The sequence below is a fragment of the Haliotis rubra genome, unplaced genomic scaffold, assembly GCF_003918875.1.
Source record: "Haliotis rubra isolate DU_JTF1 unplaced genomic scaffold, ASM391887v1 Scf542, whole genome shotgun sequence".
NCBI classification, from domain to species: Eukaryota; Metazoa; Mollusca; class Gastropoda; order Lepetellida; family Haliotidae; genus Haliotis; species Haliotis rubra.
The window spans coordinates 216,574-243,793 of NW_025767238.1; the positions used below are offsets into that span (position 1 = coordinate 216,574).

The following is a 27,220-nucleotide window of genomic DNA, read 5'->3' on the forward strand; positions in this document are numbered from 1 at the left end:
TTTGAAAGTCAGAAAGACGTGTCTGAATAATTCGCTCACACATCAAACTCTAAGATGACAAGCCGCTGATCACAACTGACTCAACCTTGAGGTTTGATCACTTCATGCAGAGATACTTTTTCCTTGAAAAGATCAGAGGTACACCTACAGAATATCGGATACCTACCAGCCATATTGTTTAGTGTCACATCACCCTTACCCTTACCCTAACCCAAACCAAAAGTAAACTCACCTGATTTCAAAGATGCGGAAGGTATCCGGTATTGTATAGTCTTACCAAGATCAGATGTTCAAGACACTGGACAAGGCCCATTTTGGCTTGACTGACAATTATCAAAGATGTTCCCCATCTGACAACAGTATCCAAGATGAAGGCCTGACTAATCAAGTCACTTAAAAGACAATCCAGTGATAGATGTTGTAGGACTCATCTAACACAACAAAACAATAAAGACTTTTGTGATTTTTTTTTATTTACAGGTGCATCATTTACTCGTTATCTCCACCCTTTGTTGCGCGTGTGTAGATGAGCTGGGAACTGTGCTTTGACACCAAGCGGATCAGGCCTGAAAGTAAAACAACAGCTTTAGACATTAGCACACACTCGTGAGGAGAGATTTAAACAGCTTGAAACAATATTTCCTATATTTCACAGTGATAAGTTGTCTGGGCAAAGGCTTGAGGTGATTGATTCAAGTCACTAACATTTACCACTTTCATGAGTATGGTTTGATCTGACCTTCGGGGTGACGAGCAAATGCTTTCACCCCAGACTTCCCCTACCATTTTGATGAAACCCTTTATCATCTCTATGGTGTGCAAGACACTAGAAACAATCTGGACCAACACAGATTTTAACCATGAGGGACATAACAAAGGGACATAACTCTGCACACGTAAGTGAGATCTTAACTGACCAGGCCCACAGAAAGAGGGTGACAATATATAACTATCCAAAAATAGTAGCCTTGGGTATAACCACAGTGAATATGGGACTAACACTGACTGAGTTTGATTTTGACATGTTTAGCAATATTCCAACAATATCATTAGGGGAACATGTCAAACCAATGTCGGATATTATCTCATATTTTTAGGGACATCGACTTAAATAAGGATTGTCAAATGTAAGTGAGTGAGTTCGGTCTTAAGCCACTTTTAGGATTATTCCAGCAATATCACAGCAGGGGACAGCAGATAAGGTCTTCACACATTGTACCCGGGTCTTCGGCGTGACAAGCGAACGCTTTAACCAGTAGGGTATCCCACTACCCCTTGTCTAATGTAAAAGCATTTCTTTTTCAGCTTTGTTGATGAGCATCATTTCATTACATAAGGAACTGAAGTTTTTTTTAAAACTCAAAACTCCAGCCATGCTAGCCTTTCTGTAAATATTTGTGTCATACAAACCAGCCGTTAACAGTGTTAATAACAATCCATTCCACTGGTGTTAATAACATGCAAATGAATTAGGTCACCGCGTCGGACATTTGAGTCGGACAAAGATGAGCATGTGTGCCTAGGGACCTATTCCAGTGCACGATCCCAACCGTTAAAAGTCAATAACACATAGAAATGTATTTCTATGTTGTGTTCACATCATAGTTTTGCAGTCAACTGAACACCAGCTGACTGTAGACATAATTTGATGGTAATTATTGTGACATGATTCGAGAGCAATGTGACAATGTACAGGCAATGGGGCTGCCATGAATACAGTATGAGGCGAATATGATGTGTTTTATGAATATACAGTAACAAATACATACATGTAATCAGGAATACTTTCTGGTTAATATCTTGGAATTAAATTGAGAAACATGTCATTTAATTTGCTTAAGTTGAGAAAAGCTGACACTAATATAAAAATCATAATGCAAAACACGCGAACAATACCGCTTACAGACTGACAGTGTTGTGAGAGACCCACTCCAAAAAAACAAAAGTTATGTAACTGAATGGCTTGGATATTTTCCTTTTTGTATATCTCACTTATATAAACAACAAGCTAGTTCCAAGTAAAGACACTCTTAAATATATACATTTGTAAATATTTTCAACGTTAGTGACCGAGAATAATGACTTAAGTGAGTATGATTTTATGCCGCTTTTAGCAATATTCCACCAATATACGGCAGGGGACACCAGAAATGGGCTTCACACAATTGTACCCATGTGGGGAATCGAACCCGGGTCTTCGACATGACGCGTGAACGCTTTAACCACTAGGCTACACCACCTCCCTGAATGATGACTTGAGTGAGTGAGTGAGTGAGTGAGTTAAGTTTTACGCCACACTCAGCAATATTAATAATGACTTGAATACACGAAGAGATACTTCTTGATTCGCAAATACATGTGATTCGCAAATACACGAGTAAATCACAACAGGACTGAGGGTTATCACACCTTTTCCGTGGAGTTCCCTGAGTGCAGCCTTGGCCAGTGAGCCTCTGATCTTCAGCCTCTCAGAAACAACAGATGGGGTGATCAGCTTGTAACTGGGTACTTCTTTGTACAGTTTGTCATATGTGCCCTTGTCAAACAGAATCAAGTTGTTCAACTTGTCCCTGACCTTTCCTTTCGACCACTTCTGCAAATGACAAAAGCACAACAAAATTTACTTCTCTGCATTATTTCATTTCTCAAAACTTGAACTTCAAATTTTAAGCAAAATGTCACAGGGTTGATTTAAGAAACTTTTAACTGTCTAAAACAACGCTGGATAAAGGTGTTAACACGTTGACATACTATCACGAGTATACTTTATCAATTCTGGCCGAATACGCCACCAAGAGTTATCACAAGAAACAAAGGTCTCCTGGCGTTCTTCGTTACCTCCAGGAGACGATTGCTTCTTGTGCCTCTTTTGCCAACATGTGAAACATGTTTCAAAACACCATTGATGTAGCTACGAGACAACATGTAGTGGCAAATTCAGCCAGATATTGATACTATGAGTATACATGTGGTGGCAGTCATCGTGAGAAAAGTTATTGTCACATTTCAGCCATGTCGTGATGACACTGAAGAGATGAAATGTGTCCGAGGACTGTCATGGTTTTTTAGAGATTAATGTATTCCCGTAAACAATAGAGGGAACATACACATAACCTTGTGCTATCCCCATGTTACAACATCAATCCAAAGACAAGTCGACAAATTTCATGGAACAGGGAATCGTGATGTACTATGACAGACAAAGCTCTGGGAAATGTGTGTTTAGAGAGTTTTGCTGAGGGAAAAGAAAGAGTCAACACAAAAATTTGCATTCATTTAAGTGAGTGAGTATGGTTTTACGCCGCTTTTAGCAATATTACAGCAATATCACAGCAGGGGACAGCAGAAATGGGCTTCACACATTTTACCCATGTGGGGAATCGAACCCGGGTCTTCGGCGTGACGAGCAAACATTTTAACCACCACCCCGGATTCGTTTAAGACATGCTTATGATCTAAGCAAATATTAGTCTGTTAGCTAGTTTCAGTAATATTGGCATGTTTCAAATAGTTGAATCAAGCCCTGTATCACTTCAAAAAATATCTGAACCAAAAGATTAAAAAGTTCTATGAACCTCAACGTTTTCAGCTGGGTTGCCATTTTCATAACAAAAGTATTCGAAGCCCAGCTGCTTGTGTGAAGTTATCTAGTGCAGCTTAACATGTGTTCACATTTTATCAAATCAATAGAAGACATCATCAAGCCTTGTTTTTCCTGTTGAAATAGTAATTTGCTTATGTGATCTTGGATGCAACATCACAATAAATAATGTTTTCTCCAAGCTAGTTTTGCAACATAGATGTCTGATGCCAATCAAGCAACCAATTCGTACAACCTTGACTACTAGCCTGCCTATTACAATTTAACACATGCTTTTTGAACTATTTCAACTCACATTCCCATAGATTCTGTACTCAGCAAACATTTATACTGTACAAGTGAGTGAGAATAGTGAGCTTTTAGCAATATTCCAGCATTATCACCACAGGGGACACCAGAAACTGGCTTCACACTTTGAACCCCTAAGGTGAATCAATCCCTTTTTTCGGCTCAACAAGCAAACCTATTAACTACTAGGCTACCCCATTGCCCTTTATTATGTGAGGCGAGGTGAAATTGGGTTTAACGTCGTGGTGGAGAATATTTCACTCATATGACAAAGTGCATGCGTATGTGTATGCGCGGCTGCTTGTACTAGCCCAGACTTAAGCTGGTTTTATAGTGCTAGCCCACTCAGATACCATGCCTCAGTGAAGCACGAATACCCCACTCAGACACATTATACTGACTCCAAGCCGACCAGTCCTTGTTGTACCCATTAATACTGAGCGTCAGGGAGGGACCAACAAGTACCATATTTTAACATCTTTTGGTATGATGCGGTCGGGGATTGAACAAGTGACCTTCCACTCTCCAGGCGGACACTCTAACCACTCCACCACGGAGACTGTGCCCTCAACTATGTAAAAATACTAACCTTCTTCTTGGCCTTGCCGCCACCTCCACCTTCCTTCTTCTTGGCTGGTGCCTTCTTGGACGAGGCCTTGGGATCGGGTTTCTTTGCTCCCTGGAAACATTTATATATTCTCAATAGAGTACAAACCTTAGCACAGTAACTAGCATTAGGAAAGTTCATGATTATCACGTTTTGAACTGTATTCTTATGATTTCATCTGGTTAATATGCAAAAGATATACACTGATTTACATGAAAATCAGTCATTGACAGTAATTGTCATGACTCACAGGGATTAATGAAAATGCATCTTATTTACTGTCGAATAAATTTCTCAAAATAGATGGCATTGGTTAAATACATAAAACCATTTGCCTAGTTTTGCTTAAACTGCTAAATGTTGATTAACTACTAAATTTATATTTCCAGTTAAGATGATTTAGGATCAGGAAATGAAGGCCACAGATGCAAGCCCCATTCCAACATTCTAGGATTGGTTGTGATCACTCTTTAATTAACTAATCGGTGTAAGGAAACAGTACATAATCTAATGAAATGGAAAATATTTAAGCCATGTCCTTTGAATTTTACTTTTGTTGGTACAATCTCGGGCGGCCATGTTGAACAGCATGGTCACCATGTGCTCAGCCCTAAATTTCTCATCTGCGTCAGCTTGCACTGTTGAATGTAATTTCTTTTTATATTATAATTTAAACATGGGCTACTGGTTACAGTAAACGAGTAAAGCGACAATTATTACATTTTTTATGGGTAGAAATATGTGAAATATATCGAGACACTACGACACACGCACCATTTCGAGGAGAGTTTACCCAGAAAGAGGCTGCGGTCACGTGATAATTCACGGAGCTCGCATTATCAAGAAAAAATATATATCATGTTTCCTGAATAAGACATTTTCTATCACTAAATAAACAAATAATATATTCATTTACGATATATTTTGTTTTCTTATTTTCGTCAAAGAAAGTGCATATTTACATGCGTTGGAATATTTTTGTTGTTGTAAGCGATGCGCTTAGCATGTGCGTGAGAGAATTCAACAACAACAATCAGCTGCTGTGACGGACCAGGCAGGCAGAGAATGTCCTTTCTCGTACAATTTGCAGACACAACAGTCCTTCATGGGTAAGGTTCGTCGCGTATAACAATTGGGTCGCTCTACAGGAGTAAAAACCTTGATCGGAGTAACACAATCTGTCACTAAGACACTTCAAGCGTCGCGTTTGACGTAGTGTGATGATGACTTCAGCTGGATGTTATCGAAATGGCGATGACGCATATTCCATGGTATTCGCTGGATTTTGTTTTAGAATGATGATGTCAGATTGACAGGAGTGTAGTTGGACTGTGCAGTTTACCTGTCTCCTAAGCATACTTTCATTTAGCCGATATCTTGTCAGTCTACAATCACACACACACCATGTTGATAGTTTTTAAAGTCATGATCAATGTGTCTGATCACTAGTTTTATTTGAGGAATTATCATTCAAATAACGATTACATGACGTTACAGCTGACACATTATGCAAATCGCTGCAATGTTATATTGAACGGTAGTTTGTTTATTATATGTAACCTTAATACTCAAATTCAGACTCAAGATAATGTTTAAACACAAAATAATCTGAATATTTTGCTTTCATTGGTAACATTGGCAGTTTATCAGGCACCGCCTACTATTTAAAGCTAACTACCTTATACTGTAACACTTAGTCCACAAATCTTGCATGACTCTTCGATCCGTAGGGTTAGTGTAGGTTATCAAACTCTATCCCTAGCTCTTGCATCCCTTCCTCAACAAGCACCTGTTTACAGTCATTGGTGCTGAGCACCACATGCCAATTAAACCCCTCTTTATGATCCTTAGGATTAGTTGTGAGATAGGTGAGGTGAAATTGGGTCTAACGTTGTGCTTGAGAATATTTCGCTTATATGACGACAAGCATGCGTGTGTATGTGTATATGCGGCTGCTTGTACTAGTCCAGACTTAAGCTGGATTTATAGTGCTAGCCCACTGAGATACCATGCCGCGGTGAAGCATGATTAGCCCACTCAGACCCATTATACTGACTCCGAGGAGACCAGTCCTTGTTGTGCCCATTAATGCCGAGCGCCAGGCAGGGACCAACAAGTACCATATTTTAACGTCTTTTGGTATGACGCGGTCAGGGATCGAACCCGTGACCTTCCGCTGTCTGGGCGGACGCTCTAACCACTACACCACGGAGGCGGTCAGTTGTGAGATAGATATGTTTATTGTAACAATGCAGCTGGCGTAGTCCTTAGTTCTATATTTGAAGTTTCAGTTTGTGTGTGTGTTGATCCTTAATCTTCTTTTATAAATTTCTGTTAATAATGTAATGCAGATGGAGTGGATATGAAATGAACTGTGACAGTCTTTCTAATTGTCTTTTCGAGACAGAACTCTAAAACCCGTTCAATATTTCTTCACCAAACTTGGCACATAGATAGATCTGGTGGTGTACTGGTGCCTTTGGTAGTTTTGGAATTCTGAATAAAATATTTTTGGCATTTCCATGGCAACAAGTTCGACTTAGACTGAAATTAGTGGTAGTGCTCTTTTCGAGACAGAACTCTAAAACCGTTCACTATTTCTTTACCAAACTTGGCACATAGATAGATCTGGTGGTGTACTGGTGCCTTTTGGTAGTTTTAAATTCTGAATAAAATATTTTTGGCTTTTAGGTGGCAACAAGTTTGACTAAAACAGAAATTAGTGGTAGTGCACTTTTCGAGCAAAACTCTAAAACCGTTCAATGTTTCTTCACCAAACTTGGCGCATACATAGATCTGGTGGTGTACTGGTGCCTTTTGGTAGTTTTGGATTTCTGAATAAAGTATTTTTGGCATTTCCATGGCAACAAGTTTGACTTAGCCTGAAATTGGTGGTAGTGCACTTTTCCGGAGCAAAACTCTAAAACCGTTCAATGTGTCTTCACCAAACTTGGCGCATACATAGATCTGGTGGTGTACTGGTGCCTTTTGGTAGTTTTGGATTTCTGAATAAAATATTTTTTGGCATTTCCATGGCAACAAGTTTGACTTACCCTGAAATTGGTGGTGAGTGCTCTTTTCGAGACAGAACTCTAAAACCGTTCACTATTTCTTTACCAAACTTGGCACATAGATAGATCTGGTGGTGTACTGGTGCCTTTTGGTAGTTTTGGAATTCTGAATAAAATATTTTTGGCTTTTCCATGGCAACAAGTTTGACATAGACTGAAATTGGTGATAGTGCTCCTTTCTGGAGGAAAACTTTAAAAACCTTTCAATACTCTCCTTCCACTTTTCTATATACACACCTAAATATTTGACATAATCATAACTCGTAGACATAATCATGAAGAGTATTTTGCCATTGCGGGGGATATTGATGACCTTGTCTTCTTGTTCATTTCCAGATCAACATTGACACAATGACAAAGCATCCACTTCTAGCTATATCTGCATCAACCAGTCACTCTTGCCAGTGATTGTCTTCTGCAATTGATTCTGCAACCATGACTGACACCATCAAAGAGTGTGGTAGCATCGATCATCTGGGGGTTCCATTGATGATGCTGTTTTGGGAGCGAGGAGAGTCTTGAATCTAGATGCTGACCTCCAGGTAGAAGAATCTGAGAAGAAATCAAATGAGCAGCTAACAACTCTTGCCCGCAGGCGACTGGAGAAAAACAAGCATAAAGATGTGGTCAAAGAACAGTAAGACTGTCATCACTTTTCATTTTGATCTTGTCAAGTTTACAAGGGACTGACTGACTGACTGAGTTTAGTTTTCACGCCGCTTTAGCAATATTCCAGCAATATCGCAGTGGGACACCAGAAATGGGCTTAACACATTATTGCCCATGTGGGGAATCGAACCAGGCCTTTGGTAGTGAGTTTACAAAGGGAAACAGTATTTGCTTAGTCATCAAGATAAGCAGAGTGCAGTGATGACAGTGTCTTGAAATAGCTACTGGCCCTTTATCCCATGCTAAGTAAAAATCCAGTGGGGCCAGTAAATCACTGGCCCGACTGCTAGTGAATTTTCATAGGGTCATTTGGTAAATGTATCACTCTCTCTGACTTGTTAAAGTTATAATACACTTAAAAATCCTGCAAGATTATGGCCTGATAAAAATGTTCATCATACTAGCAGCTTAATGATGAAACCAGGTCATGCCGACAATATTTTATTCTGATCTATTTTGTAATCTTTTGCTTAGTTTCTATATTCAAATTTCGATCTTGTGGATTATTTTGTGGGCTAGTAACTTCCAGGCATAGCTAGCAAGAATGGCTAGCAAAATCTGGAAACTATTTGCATGCACTGGTGATGACTCATGCTTTGTGCATATTCTAAATTATTCCACGAACACCAGGTGTCTCAGATCTGAGGAATTAAAGATGTATCTTCCCAAACTATCTTCCACAGGAGATATTGCTTAGGTTCTGTGATGTCTCTTCAGAGATATCACTTCTATGAAAATACATCACAATGCTTTGCAGACCCTTGTATGATGTCACAATTAACTGACATCACTAATCTCTCTGCTGTTGGAGCTGATAAGCTGTGCGGTTGACATTCAAGAAATTAGGTATTATTCTGTATAATCTTGGAAGTTGAACTTTTGTTGATAATTTATTTATCATCAAAATCATTAATACCAACTTTGAATCTGGAAACATATTGAAGTCTGATTTCCACACTGTGATCGATAGTGCTGTAACGATGCATCAAACTATCGATGGATTGCAATTGTTGAGTCTCTGATAGCAATTAATCAATGGTAGAAACAAAAAACTGTCGATGCATCGATAGTATGTGTTTAGTAATTGACTTCTGTTGATAATGCTCAGTGCAAAATACAGGAAGTACCAGATTCGTTCACTTTGAGATAGAGTTATCTGCTCCTGTTACATCTGAAACAAACATGGCGGCAAACACATGTGACTCACAGTTTGAAATTGTGATTAACAATAAGTTTATGAAATACCCAATGCCATTTTAGAAAGTGGTCAAATGTAACATATGTAATATTTGGGATTACACTAAGTAATCTTAAGTGGAAGCAGCGGTGGCTGAAGCGGTCTAGGCGTTTGACTTTGTGTGCTGGCGAATAGGTGCCTGACTCTGAGGGTGTGGGTTTGAATCCCGGATGGGACTCAACCCCAAAAGTACTAGTATCTGTACTTTACTAACTAAGCGTAATCCCAAATATAACATATGTTAAATAAGTTTATGTTTTAACTGTTTACTCGATCTGGGTTTCAAGTTTCTTGTCAGTTATTAAAGAGACTGAAACAACTTCAACTAGTCTTTTTCATATAACTATACATTAGTTTGGGAAATGACTTCAAAATGAGACAATTCAAAGGAAAAAAACTATTGGTTGCAATAGTATGTTGCAATAGACTATAAGCTATAGTTGTTTCCCCTCAATAGCCACCCCTAATGATGAGGCACCTGTTGAGTTTTAGATAACCAGGGTCGGGACACAAGATGGAGAGGTTATTAATTTGTGAGAGTTTTTAAAATAAATGGCAGAGGCGTTGCTAAGGAAACTGACTCTATAACCTATTTATAGCGATATGTTCTGCCAATATTAACATTGAGCCAATAATAATGAGAGAAAAAGGAAAATCACAGAGTGAACTAATTTTTGTAAAACAAAGAATCTCATCCAGTGACTTTTTATATATCAACTGTTAACAATAAAAGTTATGTTGTCTTTGTATGAAGGCGTGGACTTTATCAGATACCCTAGCATAATTCATTTTATTCATTCCATGCCTTGAGATGTTTTTTGATTTTGTTTGCAGCGTTCCCAGAGTAACAAATCAGAATATTTATGTGCTGTGCATGGAATGGTGGTGTCTGCTGGGTAAGAATAACATTACTATAAAGGGAGATAACTAAAATATCATAACATTCCTATGCAGCACCACTCACTCACTCACTCACTTTCGGTAGTATAGCGGTGGTAGTAAAACAGATGTCTGAAGATATCCTGCGATCTGAATGTGAATGACACTTGTTCATTCTATATTGATTTTTGAACTTGCTACAATTTGGCCAATGAGGCTTCATATTTTGCCAAAGTTTTTTGCCCTTGTAAATTTGTTATAAACGGAAATGTACAACTGGATTATGAATGACTTCATAAAGTTACTAATTGTTTTAAATATTGATTTAAACACAACCAAGACCGAAGTGAAGATCTGGTTTTAGAATAGATCTTCAGTAACCAATGCTTGTCGCAAGAGGCTGACTAACAGGATCCGGTGGTCAGTCTTGCTGTCATCATTATCCCAATTGTGTAGATCGATGCTCATGCTGTTGATCATTGGATTGTCTGGTCCTGACTCGATTATTTACAGACCACTGCCATATTGCTGGAATATTGCTGAATGTGGCATAAAACTCACTCCTCCGCACTCACTCACTCACTCCTCCTCACTCACTCACTCACTCACTCCACTCACTCCTCACTCACTCACTCACAGCCAAAGTGTCAAGGGCTTATAGGACTTCCTCCTGTGTTTCAGTTGAGCATCTTAAGTGTTCCACTACATGCTTCTACCCTGTATCTACTGGTTCACAGAGCTCATCTCAGGTCAGTGAGGGGTGGGCCGGAGGTCAGCTTGTTGAGTCCATTGCCTGTTATCAACTGTTGGTTTTCACTTTCTTTTCATAAATTGGTACACTTTAATCATCAACTGTTTCACGTCAGCATTCAACTTCATTTTTCATCAGGCATGTGTATCCCGTGCACGACGAGATAGTGGCTGTTCCGTTTCTGCGGTTTCACCCCGACAGATATAACAACTTTTGCGTTTTCAATGATGATAGTTTCTTAAACAACTTTTTTGGTGGAGTCGGAAAATTTTCAAATATAAGAAAGCTGTTGGGTATTAGTAAATGATAAACATGTACTATCTATATTTATGTGGCAATTTTGTACAATGATAAATTTTGCAATTCATCCGGTCCGTTTCTGACTCAAAGCGGACTGTAAATGCTTACATTAGTCTGATTTAATTATGTTTTTGATGATGGATTTATGATGTTATTTTATTTCAGGTGGTTCAGCTGACTCATGGCCTTGTTTGGTCATGGTTATCTCCCCTTCTCATGGATATTCAGCTCTCTGGGTGTTACAGCTGTTTGTTCTGTCAAAATAATCAACTGTTTCTGGTTTCAGGTAGGAATTGTTTGTTAAAGAACCACTAAACTTTGTTTTTGTTACTCTTTTAACCACTACATATGAAAGATTTGTGGTTAGTCTTATCTTGGAACTCAAATTTATTCTTTAAAAACTTGTGGTTAATTAATACCGGCGATTAAAAGTGGCCAAAATTAAGCCTGCTTCCTCTACCGCCCTGCATGAAACCACAGACAGGTTATGTAACTCTGTAAAGCCAGAGCACTACAGTAATGGCGTCATATGAGGAGCGATTTTCAGTTAGTTATTATAGAAAATGTGTATGCGCTCATCATTTTGATGATTTTCGACATCAACGGCGACATGCCGAATCGTTGCTTTGTCGTCAATTGCTCTCCTAGGAATTGAGGCGATGGTGTCCCCACATGCACAGATTTCCACAGGACCCGCAGTTAAGGTGCTAAATGGGTTATGTTTGTGAGTCTTGAAGCGGCGTTGTGGAAGCCTGAAGCGATATCTTACTTGTGTTCAGATGCGGCTTCACGGAAGTTAAAGAATCAAAACTACTTACTAGTTGTAGTAAAATATGCATATGATTGATGACCATAAAGATTTTCTATGACACAACTTGTAACATCACGATTTCTTCCTCCCGAAGTGAGGTTGTGATCAAGTAACAATAATATTGTAAGTAGTATTATATTGACACCCACCTAAGCTGCCACGAGGAGAAATTGTTATGATATCGCTATGTCATGCAAAATCCTATTGGCCATCAATAAAATACATATTTTACTACCAGTAGAAAGTAGTTTTGATTTTGTAACTCGGTGAAAACAAACCTAAATACCATTTATCCTCAGACTGGCCATTTTAAAAAATTAAAAAATCTGTTAGAATTAATGAGATTATAGTTTGTTTTCATCAAGTTAGAAAATCAAGACTACTTTCTACTCGTTGTTAAATATGTATGGAATCATAACAAAGCGGATTTTGCATGACACAACTTATAACATACTTGATTTCTTCCGGAGGCGAGGTGGGGGTCGAAGTCACAATACTGCAGCGATAAATTTCTTGCTACATTCCATGGTTAATGTCCACTCCACCAGCATGTAGATACTAGTCAATGCGTCTTTATATTTGGTCTTATAATCCTAATTAGTTTATTATCACACTTGTATGCATTTTGAAACTAAATAAAAGCAGGCGATCTGCTGATACTTACTGTGTAAGCGTATTATATTTAGCGCAGTTTTATTTTTGGCTTTTAAGCAAAACATTTTAAGCGAAAATTTATACAGCATGAATAAACCTGTCATTCATTCAGTCTAGCCCGCTTCAGCCCTGAGTTGTTACCATAACACATCACGTTTGAAGACAGAAATCAGCGGGAATCTTAAAATGACGACTGATCATACTTAACTGTGGCTGTAATGGATTTCCCAAAACATAATTAAATAATGAGCCAAATCCATTGCGAGATTAAGCGAAAACAGCAATGTGTGTTGTGGCCGCCATGGAAATTAGTCACATGACATGGTTTTGATACAAAACAGATTTCCATTGAAGCGATTTCGGAAAGAAATAATACAGCAGTATTTTATTTATTCATTAAGATTTTATTCACCAGTACATCATGAAGCGAATAGTCACTAACACTCAGTCATCTCATTCACAACAACCCGGCTTGTTTGAAATCACAAAGAGCTTCATATACAGTATAAATTAATTAGATCAAATCGTCAGAATTGAACATAAGACTGATGTGTTTTTCATCTCTTCGAGGAGTAAGCGGATTACTGGGTACAAATTATGCTCGCGCACAGATAGGGATTTCCTGTGAGTAAGCAATAAGCGCCCGCCCTGACAGGTTAAGCCCTCTGTTTGTTTTTCACTGCTATTAGTGGCTGACCAAAGAGACAGCTGGCAGTTCCGGCAATTACTGATTGCGCGAATAATTGACCGCGCGATGTAGTCTAAACTGTCAATTCCGCGAAAATTGCACCACGCGAAAATAAGTACGTTTACAGTATAGTGAATTTATAACAGAACTGTAATATCTAGACATTTGATAGTTTGCCAATGTGAATCATAATTCGCACACACACCCTAGTGCATGTTGTCTGTCTCATTACACTTCACGGCGAAAACAATGATTCTGTTGAATACTACGACAAATGAATAAAAACAAAATGCAAATATTAAAATTAAAACAGATTAAAGTTATAGGAACAATATCAGGCCATTACCTTGTTCGAGGGAATGTATCTATCAATATCCACAAAACTGTTCCAAATGATTGTGTCTTTTAACAGTTTAATAGAAAAAGTGATAAATCTTTTCAGGTATTGGTGTATAGTCTCATTGGTCACCCAAGATAGCACACCTGGCAGCTAATTGCATAATGTCCGCCTTTCTTTAAAACAGTAATTTAGTTAATAATAGCCAATAATGGGCAATCAATCAATGTATTGCCTGTTAATCCTTTGAAAGAAGGGCGTTGTTTTACGCAAAGAACACCGACGCGACAGAGTGCATTCAGTATAGATTAGTAAATCTACATACATAAACACTACCTTTTGACAATTCCGCTGTGTAAGATAAAAAGTAATTAATCAATCAGCGTGTTATCGGTTAATCCTTTGATCGATGTTTATAATGTTGAATATTTACTCCAGACACAAGAAATGCCAAATGGGAACCTTTGTCATGTAATCTAAGTGTGTTACCACTAATTATACCTGTTATAAATTCATTAACTGACCATCAAGTGAATGATGACAAATAACATGTGTAGGTTTATACCACCTAACACGGGTTACAAGAGGGAGTATTAATTGCTGTATTGCATGTGAAAACTTATGGGCGACACTGTTTTGAGAATACAAACAGATTTTTACATGACATGATTAAATATCGAGGTAAAACAACACAGAAATGGGATCAATTTGGATCAGTCATTATACAAATAGGGCCCTACTGACACCTGTCGATTTTTGACAGAATCGTCTATGAAAACAAGTTGTAACTTCGGAAACTAGGCAAAGCAGGAGACAAAATTAAATGCCAGTAGATTGTGAGAACATATAGCTTTCATTTTCCACAACAATTGTCCGCGATTTCAGGTTTATACAAGCCTGTAAACATGATAATTTACCCCCTAAAATGTAGATGAATTCTGCATCGGCTCTCAAAGCTATTCCTCATATGACGTCACAGAGGCGCGCCGCTCTGATTGGTTGAAATTTCGTTCTCGGGTGAGAATTGTGCACTGTTGTCAAAAAGGTCGATTTAAGTCAATTAAAGGTCGAAATGAGTAGTTTTAATGACGGGGTTTCATTTACTCTTGATGCCAGTTAAGTGATTTATGTATTTGTACCCCTAGGGTTTATGTGACCTTTAAGGACATTTTGTGTTTTGTCAAGATGGATTTGTCACACGAAACTTTATGGTTGCATGCACAGCTGTATCACCATGCACCAGCAACATCACAGTGGCTGGTAATATCAAGTCTGGACCTGGTGGTGGTGGAATTGGGTTTAGCATGCCGTGCTTGAGAATGTTTAGAAGCTCATATGACAATGTGCATGTGTGTGTATGTGTATGTGCAGCTGCTTGTACTCAGCCCAGACTTAAGCTGGTTTTATAGTGCTAGCTCCAGTGAAATACCATGCGCAGTGAAGCATGAATACCCCACCCAGACACATTATACTGACTCTGGAGTCGACCAGTCCTTGTTGTACCCATTAATGCCGGGCCAGGCAGGGACCAACAAAGTACCATATTTTGCGTCTTTTGGTATGGCGGCGATTCGGGATCGAACCCGCAACCTTCTGCTCTCTCGAGGCGGACGCTCTAACCACTACACCACGGAGGCGGTCAGTCTGGACAGGGACTGGCAATAAGAGAAGCGGTTCAAGGCATCAGGGCATGAGATGCAATCTGCAAAGCCTTCAGCTGTTTCTTGATATAATTGTCTCTTACAACAAGCATGAGGTCTTGCATAGTATAGCCATTGTCAATGTTCCATCTGTTCCAACAAAAGTTGGTGTTGTTGGGCTTTCATTTAGCATAATTGGGATGAGCAATCTACTGCTTGTGACGGGGTTTGGTGGCGAGCTGTCTAAACGCCAGGTTAGTGATCCAGCGAGCTTAAGGTGCCGGGATCGAGCCCACCTGTGACCGGGTGTAAAACATCTTGGAGTCAACTTTGTGTGCAGACTCCTTCAGTGTACCCCTCGCGTACAATACACAACCCCGTGCACTTAAGAGAACAGACAAATATGTTGGTAAATGACGACTGATTCTTTATCTCTATAACAGTGGTTGGTAAATAATCAATTTTGGACCAGGCAATCCACTGATTGTCATGAGCTTCAATGTACTTAATTGGGAAATAATGACAAGCAATCAAGTCAGTCAGCTATGAGCATGGAGCTTTCAGCATGATACTCATCATCATAGATTGGCTGGTCATGCTTTATACTCAGTTATTACCATTACTGAATGCATGAATACAAAATTTATAAAAAAGCATTTATCATGGAAATCTTTCTGGCATTTCTGTCATGTCATTGTTATTCTATACAATCGTGTTTTGCAAGTTAGCCCTATTTTTTGTGAAGACATTCATTAAATTATCATCAACTTTATTCAAACAGTCACATACATTGTATAAATCACAGTTAAAAAATGATTGATTGATTGTGTTTGTGTTGTAGGACATAGCAGATGCTGCATATTTGAAAATGCGAGGGAAACCAAAGAGCCTGACACTCAGCACCTTCATAGCTGACATGCTCTTCAGTGTCACGCTGCAGGCTTTCTTCCTCATACAGGTGTGTGCCATGGGAGGCTTTGGAGAGTTCTGCATGTTGTGTGGGCACTGTATGTTGTGATGGCTCTGTGTGGGCACTGTATGTTGTGATGGCTCTGTGTGAGCACTGTATGTTGTGATGGCTCTGTATGTTGTGATGGCTCTGTGTGGGCTCTATATGTTGTGATGGCTCTGTGTGGGCTCTGTGTGTTGTGATGGCTCTGTGTGGGCTCTGTGTGTTGTGATGGCTCTGTGTGGGCTCTATATGTTGTGTGGGCTCTGTATGTTGTGTGGGCTCTGTGCGGACTCTGTATGTTGGGATGGCTCTGTGTGAGCACTGTATGTTGTGATGGCTCTGTGTGGGCTCTATATGTTGTGATGGCTCTGTATGGGCTCTGTATGTTGTGATGGCTCTATATGGGCTATGTATGTTGTGATGGCTCTATATGGGCTATGTATGTTGTGATGGCTCTATATGGGCTCTGTATGTTGTGATGGCTCTGTATGGCTCTGTATGTTGTGATGGCTCTGTGTGGGCTCTATATGTTGTGATGGCTCTGTATGGGCTCTGTATGTTGTGATGTCTCTGTATGGGCTCTGTATGTTGTGATGGCTCTATATGGGCTATGTATGTTGTGATGGCTCTATATGGGCTCTGTATGTTGTGATGGCTCTGTATGGGCTCTGTATGTTGTGATGGCTCTATATGGGCTCTGTATGTTGTGATGGCTCTATATGGGCTCTGTATGTTGTGATGGCTCTATATGGGCTCTGTATGTTGTGATGGCTCTGGGGGCGGTGGGGTAGCCTAGTGGTTAAAGCGTTGGCTCGTCACGCCGAAGACCCGGGTTCGAATCCCCACATGGGCACAATGTGTGAAGCCCATTTCTGGTGTCCCCCGCCGTGATGTTGCTGGAATATTGCAAAAAGCGTCGTAAAACCAAACTCAGTCAGTCAGTCAGTCAGTGTGATGGCTCTGTATGTTGTGATGGCTCTGTGTAGGCTCTGTATGTTGTGATGGCTCTATATGGGCTCTGTATGTTGTGATGGCTCTGTATGTTGTGATGGCTCTATATGGGCTCTGTATGTTGTGATGGCTCTATATGGGCTCTGTATGTTGTGATGGCTCTATATGGGCTCTGTATGTTGTGATGGCTCTGTATGTTGTGATGGCTCTATATGGGCTCTGTATGTTGTGATGGCTCTGTATGTTGTGATGGCTCTGTGTAGGCTCTGTATGTTGTGATGGCTCTATATGGGCTCTGTATGTTGTGATGGCTCTGTATGTTGTGATGGCTCTATATGGGCTCTGTATGTTGTGATGGCTCTATATGTTGTGATGGCTCTATATGGGCTCTGTATGTTGTGATGGCTCTGTATGTTGTGATGGCTCTATATGGGCTCTGTGTGTTGTGATGGCTCTGTGTAGGCTCTGTATGTTGTGATGGCTCTATATGGGCTCTGTATGTTGTGATGGCTCTGTATGTTGTGATGGCTCTGTGTAGGCTCTGTATGTTGTGATGGCTCTATATGGGCTCTGTATGTTGTGATGGCTCTATATGGGCTCTGTATGTTGTGATGGCTCTGTATGTTGTGATGGCTCTATATGGGCTCTGTGTGTTGTGATGGCTCTGTATGTTGTGATGGCTCTGTATGTTGTGATGGCTCTGTATGTTGTGATGGCTCTGTGTGGGCTCTGTATGTTGTGATGGCTCTGTGCACACTCTGTATGTTGTGATGGCTCTGTGTGGGCTCTGTATGTTGTGATGGCTCTGTATGTTGTGATGGCTCTGTGCACACTCTGTATGTTGTGATTGCTCTGTGCACACTCTGTATGTTGTGATGGCTCTGTGTGGGCTCTGTATGTTGTGATGGCTCTGTATGTTGTGATGGCTCTGTATGTTGTGATGGCTCTGTGTGGGCTCTGTATGTTGTGATGGCTCTGTATGTTGTGATGGCTCTGTATGTTGTGATGGCTCTGTATGTTGTGATGGCTCTGTATGGGCTCTGTATGTTGTGATGGCTCTGTATGGGCTCTGTATGTTGCAATGGCTCTGTGTGGGCTCTGTATGTTGTGATGGCTCTGTATGGGCTCTGTATGTTGTGATGGCTCTGTATGTTGTGATGGCTCTGTATGTTGTGATGGCTCTGTATGTTGTGATGGCTCTGTGTGGGCACTGTATGTTGTGATGGCTCTTTGCACACTCTATATGTTGTGATGGCTCTGTGTGGGCTCTGTATGTTGTGATGGCTCTGTGTGGGCACTGTATGTTGTGATGGCTCTTTGCACACTCTGTATGTTGTGATGGCTCTGTGTGTTGTGATGGCTCTGTGTGGGCACTGTATGTTGTGATGGCTCTTTGCACACTCTATATGTTGTGATGGCTCTGTATGTTGTGATGGCTCTGTATGGGCTCTGTATGTTGTGATGGCTCTGTATGTTGTGATGGCTCTGTATGTTTTGAGGGTATGATATTCTTTGAGACTTTTGTATATTGTGGGTCTTGTGCATACTGTGAGACTGTCATATGTCAGAGTTTTATATGCTGTAAAGTGTTAGTATGCTTTGAGGCCTGATGCTGTTAATCATATGAAATTGCGATACTTTTGGATGTTATGAGACTTTTGTATGCTGTGAGTTTATAATCCCCCAGGAACAGAATGTGGGGGGATATAGTAAACGACACGTCTCTCTGTCTGTCCATCCATCCGTAATCATTTCGTTTCTGGGTCTTAACTCTAAAACATCAATAAAGATTGGTAGATATATCAAACAGAACCTAAAGTGGTGCCTTCTGCTATTAACAGATTTTTGGCATTTGTGTTTTTCTCGATTTACATGGAAATAATTTGGACTTAGTCTCAAAGGGAGGGTGGAACACAAATGAAAACGTTCAATATCTTTCAACAAACCTTGGCAGGTATATCAAACAGCCCCCAGTGATGCCTTTTGCTGTTAGGGTTTATTAATACTTGTATTTTTTCCTGTGGCGTTGATATTGGTGTGTACCTGAAATAGAAGTACCAAATTCTGAATCAAATTCCATGTTATTGTTTTGATAGCTCAATAACTACCCCATGTATATGAATGGACATATTTCACAGAAATTCTCTCATCAAGTTGGACTTTTTAAGTAACTCTCAGATGATTTGTTCTTTCAAATTTGAGGGGGCCAGGGGTATTTTGTACATTTTGAGTTTTTAAAAATGGAATGAAGCTCTTGTCAAGGCTAGAAAGCGATTCTTGAGGCTGTGTGTGTATATTTGAGTGTCTGAGAGAGATGTACAGGTGTGTGTGTATATTTGAGTGTCTGAGAGAGATGTACAGTGTGTGTATATATATTTGAGTGTCTGAGAGAGATGTACAAAGGTGTGTGTGTATTTGAGTGTCTGAGAGAGATGTACAGGTGTGTGTGTATATTTGAGTGTCTGAGAGAGATGCACAGGTGTGTGTGTGTATATTTGAATGTCTGAGAGAGATGTACAGGTGTGTGTGTATATTTGAGTGTCTGAGAGATGTACAGGTGTGTGTGTGTATATTTGAGTGTCTGAGGGAGAGATGTACAGGTGTGTGTATATATTTGAGTGTCTGAGAGAGATGTACAGGTGTGTGTGTATATTTGAGTGTCTGAGAGAGATGTACAGGTGTGTGTGTGTATATTTGAGTGTCTGAGAGAGAGAGATGTACAGGTGTGTGTGTATGTTTGAGTGTCTGAGAGAGAGATGTACAGATATGTGTGTATATTTGAGTGTCTGAGAGAGATGTACAGGTGTGTGTGTGTATATTTGAGGTGTCTGAGAGATGTACAGGTGTGTGTGTATATTTGAGTGTCTGAGGGAGAGATGTACAGGTGTGTGTGTGTGTATATTTGGCGTCTGAGAGAGATGTACAGCTGTGTGTGTATATTTGAGTGTCTGAGAGAGATGTACAGGTGTGTGTATATATTTGAGTGTCTGAGAGAGATGTACAAGGTGGTGTGTGTGTATTTGAGTGTCTGAGAGAGATGTACAGGTGTGTGTGTATATTTGGAGTGTCTGAGAGAGATGCACAGGTGTGTGTGTATATGTTGAATGTCTGAGAGAGAGATGTACAGGTGTGTGTGTATATTTGAGTGTCTGAGAGATGTACAGATATATGTGTGTATATTTGAGTGTCTGAGAGAGATGTACAGGTGTGTGTGTGTATATTTGAGTGTCTGAGAGAGATGTACAGGTGTGTGTGTCTATTTGAGTGTCAATGAGAGAGATGTACAGGTGTGTGTATATATTTGAGTGTCTGAGAGAGAGATGTACAGGTGTGTGTGTATATTTGAGTGTCTGAGAGAGAGATGTACAGGTGTGTGTGTCTATTTGGAGTGTCTGAGAGAGATGTACAGGTGTGTGTGTCTATTTGAGTGTCTGAGAGAGAGAGATGTACACAGGTGTGTGTGTATATTTGAGTGTCTAGAGAGAGATGTACAGGTGTGTGTGGCATATTTCAGCATCTGAGAGAGATGTACAGGTGTGTGTATATATTTGAGTGTCTGAGAGAGATGTACAGGTGTGTGTGTGTATATTTGGAGTGTCTGAGAGAGATGTACAGGGTGTGTGTGTATATTTGAGTGTCTCTGAGAGAGATGTACAGGTGTGTGTGTATATTTGAGAGTGTCTGAGAGATGTACAGGTGTGTGTGTATATTTGAGTGTCTGAGAGAGATGTACAGGTGTGTGTATATATTTGAGTGTCTGAGAGAGATGTACAGGTGTGTGTGTATATTTGAGTGTCTGAGAGAGATGTACAGGTGTGTGTGTGTATATTTGAGTGTCTGAGAGAGATGTACAGGTGTGTGTATATATTTGAGTGTCTGAGAGAGATGTACAGGTGTGTGTGTATATTTGAGTGTCTGAGAAAGATTTACAGGTGTGTGTGTATATTTGAGTGTCTGAGAAAGATTTTCAAGTGTATGTGTATATTTGAGTTTCTGAGAGAGATTTACAGGTGTGTGTGTATTTGAGTGTCTGAGAGAGATGTACAGGCACTGAACTAGTTCTCAGAAGCTTTCACCATAGTAGTAAATGGCACAGGCATGCATTACTAGTCACTAATCATTTAAAGCTGGGCGGCGATGAGAAGTAAGGGAACTGTATCTCAAATATTAATTGATTGAATTACAGTGACATTTCTTGTATACTGACCCATAAAGATCCGTGTTAGAACTGATCTTCAGCAACCCATGCTTGTCGTAAGAGGCGATTATGGGATTGGGTGGCCAGGCTCACTGACTTGGTTGACACATGTCATTGTATCCCAATTGCATAGATTGATGCTCATGCTGTTGATCACTAGATTGTCTGGTCCAGGCTCGATTATTTACAGACTGCCGCCATATAGCTGAATTATTGCTGAGTGCGGCGTAAAACTAAACTCATTCACTCACTCACCCACTCACTTCTTGTGTACATGGATCCATCATATGACATTTGTTTGTTATCTGCAGGCAACAATGGCCAGCTCTCTGCCGATCTATGGAGTGGGCCAACTAGTCAGCGTCCTACACTTCTGCCTGCTCTACTCTCTCTACACCTTCGAGTACAAGTGGTACAACATGGGTGAGACCCTGCCTATATTGCCAAAACATTGTAAACATTCCAACTTCCCAGCTGACCCGTCTTTGGAGTTCCCAAAACCTAAACCTTTTATTATTTTTCTGAGTTGTAACTGTAGTTTTAGTGCAACGAAATTCATCCTCACTGGACATTTTTAAGAAAGCTCTTAAAACTCATCTTTTTAAAGCTGCTTATTCCACATAATGTATCACTGGTTTTATCACTGCGTACAATGTTACTCCTTGTATGTGTTTTTACCATGTGTTAGATGTTTCATCTTTTAGCATCACTTGTATACCACCTGTATATCACCATACGGTATTTTATATGTTAAGCGCCTTAGAGTGTTTTTTAAATAAGCAAATAAGGCGCTATACAAATCTTGTGTATTATTATTATTATTATTATTATTATTATTATTAACAACTGTAAATACACAAGCCCAACACCAGTCATTCTCCTTAATATGGTGAGAATCAGTTGTTGTTTGAAAAAAGACTTTTACTGATATACTGCAAGAAAAGAGGTAAAGCAAAACAAATAACCTACCAGTCCATCCTGGATTCCCCGATTCCAGGGTTACAGAAGTCATCCTTGAAATTACCTTTTGATGCAGAAAAGCATTATGGTCTGAAAAGCGATTTTCATGCAGAATATCTACAGAATTTGCCATTTTTCTGCCATTGGAATTATATAATAAACACAGGTTCCCACTTTATGTACCAACGAAACATATCATTTTGACACTGATTTTTAAGGGTCAAGTTAGGGGCTTATCTATGACATCGGCTTATCTGCTGTAATATATGGTACCTTCCAGGGCTCCAGATAATTTTTCAACATCAGGAGTACGTACTCCTTATTTATTCAATATAGGAGTACTGGAAAACTTAAGAGTACATTTAGAGTACTGAATGGAATTTAATGGCGTATCAGTAATCTTGTGTTTCGTTTCATATATGCACCACAACATTGCTACTCTTGTGTAAACAGGTCAATAAACAATAAAACAATAATTTTTCACATAAATCGTCTGTAAATGATTCTAAGAGCACACAATTGCTGTGTAGTGCGTATCTGCTATGTTTTTAAACTATTTCCTACCGTATCGTGCATATTTTTATCCGTACATACGCAGATACGGCCTTTATCTGGAGCCCTGACCTACGCTATTTTCTACTTGGCTCAAATAGGAAACACAAACATCTTTTTTCATTTCATTGAATCCATAGTAAACAAGGGGTAATTTGCCATGCAGAGTAGTGTCCCTTTGCTGTGCCAGAATCCTTTTGAACTAGATTCGAACCCTAGATTTACCTTATTTGCAGTTCAGAATGTGAGTGATGATGATGATGATGATGATGATGATGATGATGATGATGATGTGAATACTCATCTCAATTGTTTTCACTTCAGGTTTAGAAGTGCACACTCGACTGTCATTGATAGAGGTCAACTGGCCCTACTTTGTTGGGTTTGGCCTGCCCATGGCATTGGCAACGTCGCTATCTTCCTCAACTGTGATAAGGTTGGTAACAAGCAGCTAACATCTCAACAACATGGAATGGGAGAAGCTTCAGTCTATACATGGGAAAATATTTCTTGACTCATGTTATTGGAAAGATATGTAGCCCAGTGGTTACAGCGTTCACTTGTCAAACCTGGGTTCGATTCCCCACTTAGATACAATATGTATAACCCCTTACAACCCTGATGTGAGAGTGCTATGATTTTGCTTAATTGGTTGAAGTCATACTTGACGATGCTTGTTGTAGAAATCCCTTACTGGTGACACTGACGTGCATGTTATTGCAATAATATTGGTAAAAACAGTGGAACAGTTCTTTCAGCATTATCGGTATTGTACGCTGATGCAAAATGTGTCCATTTCCCTGTCTCTCCATTCTCAACTATCCAGGGTATTATTTATCCTATGATAGGAAGTACACAAGCTTCGTAAATATGGTATCTAATGAGAACTTGCGTGGTATTGTATTTTGCAATCCACCTTTTGAATAAATTACAGTTGATCTTTATACATATTTGTTTACATTTTATCTTCACAACCAAAACTGTTTTAAGATTATGTGATCAAGTGATATAATTTTGTACATATTGTATTCATGAACCGAAACTGGTTGAAGAAAGATATACTATGTACCGCGACCATGGTTGACAAACCCATATGACACAGGCCAACCTTTTACTTCGCTCATTTTGGATCTTACCATCTGTTCGTTCACAACAGCCGTAATAAAAGTGGTGATGAGACCACCGCCATATAGCTGGAAGCTGAAATATTGTGGCGTAAAACTCAACTCAACTCACTCACTTCCCATGTGTTCGTTCAGCACAGCTGTAATAAAAGTCGTGATCTTGTGATGATTTCAGTGTCTATTTCAGTGGCTGCATCTTCTCCATCTTGTTCCCGCTCTTCATCATCAGTGCCAATGATGCTCAGGAGCCTGCACAGCCTTTGTGAGTAGAGATGTAGAGGTTCCTCATGTAGTGAGGCATGGGGTTGAGACATTCGCTCATCCTGTGTTCGATTTAGGTGTCCCCTGCTGTGAGATAAATATTATAAGTTGTTCACTGGTCTCGAGGGGGACATGGGCTGATGTGCCCTCGATGCCCATGGGCCCTGAGGGACCAGTGAACAACGTATTTATCCTACCGAACACCTCAATGATAATTTTAAACTGTTTGAAGCACGGGTATCAGATCATAGTATGGAGTACCAGAAGACAAGATGACAAGAAAAACAAATTTAGAGTTATCTCCCTTCCATCGATTTGCATTCGCAAAACATCTGTAATTTCCGTACAGCATACATGATACAATGTTATTCGAGATAAAGAATTACTGCTACGAAGTACCAAATGAGTTCAGCATTCCCAGCGGGGTACATTGAAAATATTAGAAGAACGCTCAGCCAATCAGAAAACGACATTTGTGTTTGAGGCAAGATAAAGATTATTGTATTATTGTTTAAAGCTGGGAAAAGCCATTCTTACTCCCGCACATTGATCACAGATCTACCATCCCATATCTCAGCCTGCTTCTTGATAACTACTGTGCCATTTATTACTAACAAGCATATTTCATGGCTGACTTTTACCAATGTTAAGTGATTGAGAGTGTGATTAGTTTAATTTGCTTGCATAACATTTGAGAGTTGTGCCGATTATGTGCCTCTTCTACTTTGAGGTGCCTGTTGCCCTTGCTTACCAACCAGAGTTACCTTTCCTGGTTTCGTCGTTGAAGAAATTGTTGCAATGATGGGGCAATGATTTGATGTCAGAATTATGGGGGGTCTTTGCTTGACATTTTAACTTCAGACCCGCGAAGATCCAGGTTAGAATGAACCTTCAGTAACCCATACTTGTCGTAAGAGGCGACTAACAGGATCGGGTGGTCAGGCTCGCTGGCTTGGTTGACACATGTCATCGGTTCCCAATTGCGCAGGTCGATGCTGATGCTGTTGATTACTGGATTGTCTGGTCTTAGACTCGATTATTTACAGACCGCCGCCATATAGCTGGAATATTGCTGAGTGCGGCGTAAAACTCAACTCACTCACTTTTAACTTCAGACAACATATTCAGAAAATGCTACAGTGGCGTGTCAATGTTTTGAAAACTGAATGTAGTATGTACCTGGTGTGCTTAATGCGTCATGATGATTCCACACTACAAACTGTGATTGTCTGAAACTGTTATTAAAGGAATCACATTGTCAAGCTTGTATCCCACATATGTGGATCGATGCTCTCACTCACTAGGTTATTTATGAAAAATGCTGTCATGTTGAAGGAATATTGCTAAATGCAACAAAACACAGAAACATATTACATTGCTTCTGATGAAGTCTGCTGAAGATTGCTGATTATTGCAGAGAACATTGACTAAACATTCATTCTTTCATTCGAAGCCGCCTCGGTGGTGTAGTGTGGTTAGAGAGTCCGCCGGAGAAAGCGGAAGGTCAGCGGAGTTTGATCCCCGACCGCGTCATACCAAAAAGACGTTAAAATATGGGACTTGTTGGTCCCTGCCTGGCGCTCGGCATTAATGGGTACAACAAGGACTGGTCGGCTCGGAGTCAGTATAATGTGTCTGAGTGGGGTATTCATGCTTCACTGCGGCATGGTATCTCAGTGGGCTAGCACTATAAAAACAGCTTAAGTCTGGGCTGGTACAAGCAGCCGCACATACACATACACATGCATGCACGTCGTCATATGAGCGAAATATTCTCAAGCACGACGTAAAACCCAATTTCACCTCATTCTTTCATTCCTTCTTTCAGTGAGTTCCCGTTAAAGCTGTTCACACCCGTAAGAGTCATCACCAATGCTGTATTCCACCGATCTATGACCAACAAAACCAGGAACCCATCTGGTAACCAAGCAACACCCAAAAGGACACCAACCCATGATGCCAAACCATCTAGGTGATCCTTGACCATGTCTGCAAGAACGCCAGACAGTGACCTACTTTGATGACATGGAATAAGACAAAACAATGAACGTCAGGGTCAAAGGGATGATGAAGATCAAGGTCAGAGGGATGATGCAGGTCAAGGTCAATTATTAGAACAATGGACAGTGCCAAATTCACAGATCAAATAAATCTCAAGGAAAAATGGTGAACATTTAAAGGACAAAGGAGCTTCGAAGAGTAAAGCAGAAAATTTAAACTCATATAATACCTTTCCTTCAGTTATAATATTTTGCCAGTAGTGATGTCTCTTTTTATGTCTTGCAATCTGTCTTACACTGTATACTTTTAAACTTGCTATAGTGTGGTAGTGCAAAACAATATCTAATATTTCACAGAATGTAAATGTACTCACAGTGAAACGTTCAAGGTGGACCTGACTTTACAGTCAAAGACTAGGAGTATCAGTGTATATATATACATGGAAGGATAACCACATGGTATGACATACAGATTATATGTCCCTAGGCAATCAATTGTTTTATGAGCGCGAGATAATCTGTATATCGTGTTTGCTGGTATATATTACACTATTAGTCGCGATATGCTTGAAATATTGCCGATGTGACTTATAATCTTAACTCACTCACTATATTACACTTTACATTACGTATCCATTTGTTTTGAGAGAATGTGGGTTTGGATCACAAGTGGAGACGTCAGCTCAGTC

The 27,220-nt window shown here is 39.9% G+C and overlaps 2 protein-coding genes across 2 annotated transcripts; one reads left to right on the forward strand and one right to left on the reverse strand.

Annotated features, from left to right (window-relative positions):
• Positions 1-473: 473 nt before the first annotated feature.
• Positions 474-5,346, reverse strand: LOC124253519 (40S ribosomal protein S25-like). The gene is made up of 4 exons (XM_046687314.1): positions 5,271-5,346; positions 4,479-4,568; positions 2,410-2,593; positions 474-566 (listed from the first exon to the last, which is right to left on the reverse strand). The coding sequence occupies exons 1-4, from the start codon at positions 5,271-5,273 to the stop codon at positions 490-492; spliced, it is 354 nt and encodes a 117-aa protein (XP_046543270.1). The 5' UTR covers positions 5,274-5,346; the 3' UTR covers positions 474-489.
• A 5,712-nt stretch (positions 5,347-11,058) lies between these two features.
• Positions 11,059-26,932, forward strand: LOC124253507 (etoposide-induced protein 2.4-like). Its single transcript, XM_046687304.1, is given in 8 exon segments — positions 11,059-11,101; positions 11,569-11,658; positions 11,661-11,689; positions 16,375-16,491; positions 21,946-22,057; positions 23,471-23,582; positions 24,458-24,532; positions 26,360-26,932. Coding segments are annotated over 8 exon segments (726 nt in total). The 3' UTR covers positions 26,508-26,932.
• The last annotated feature ends 288 nt before the right edge of the window (positions 26,933-27,220 follow it).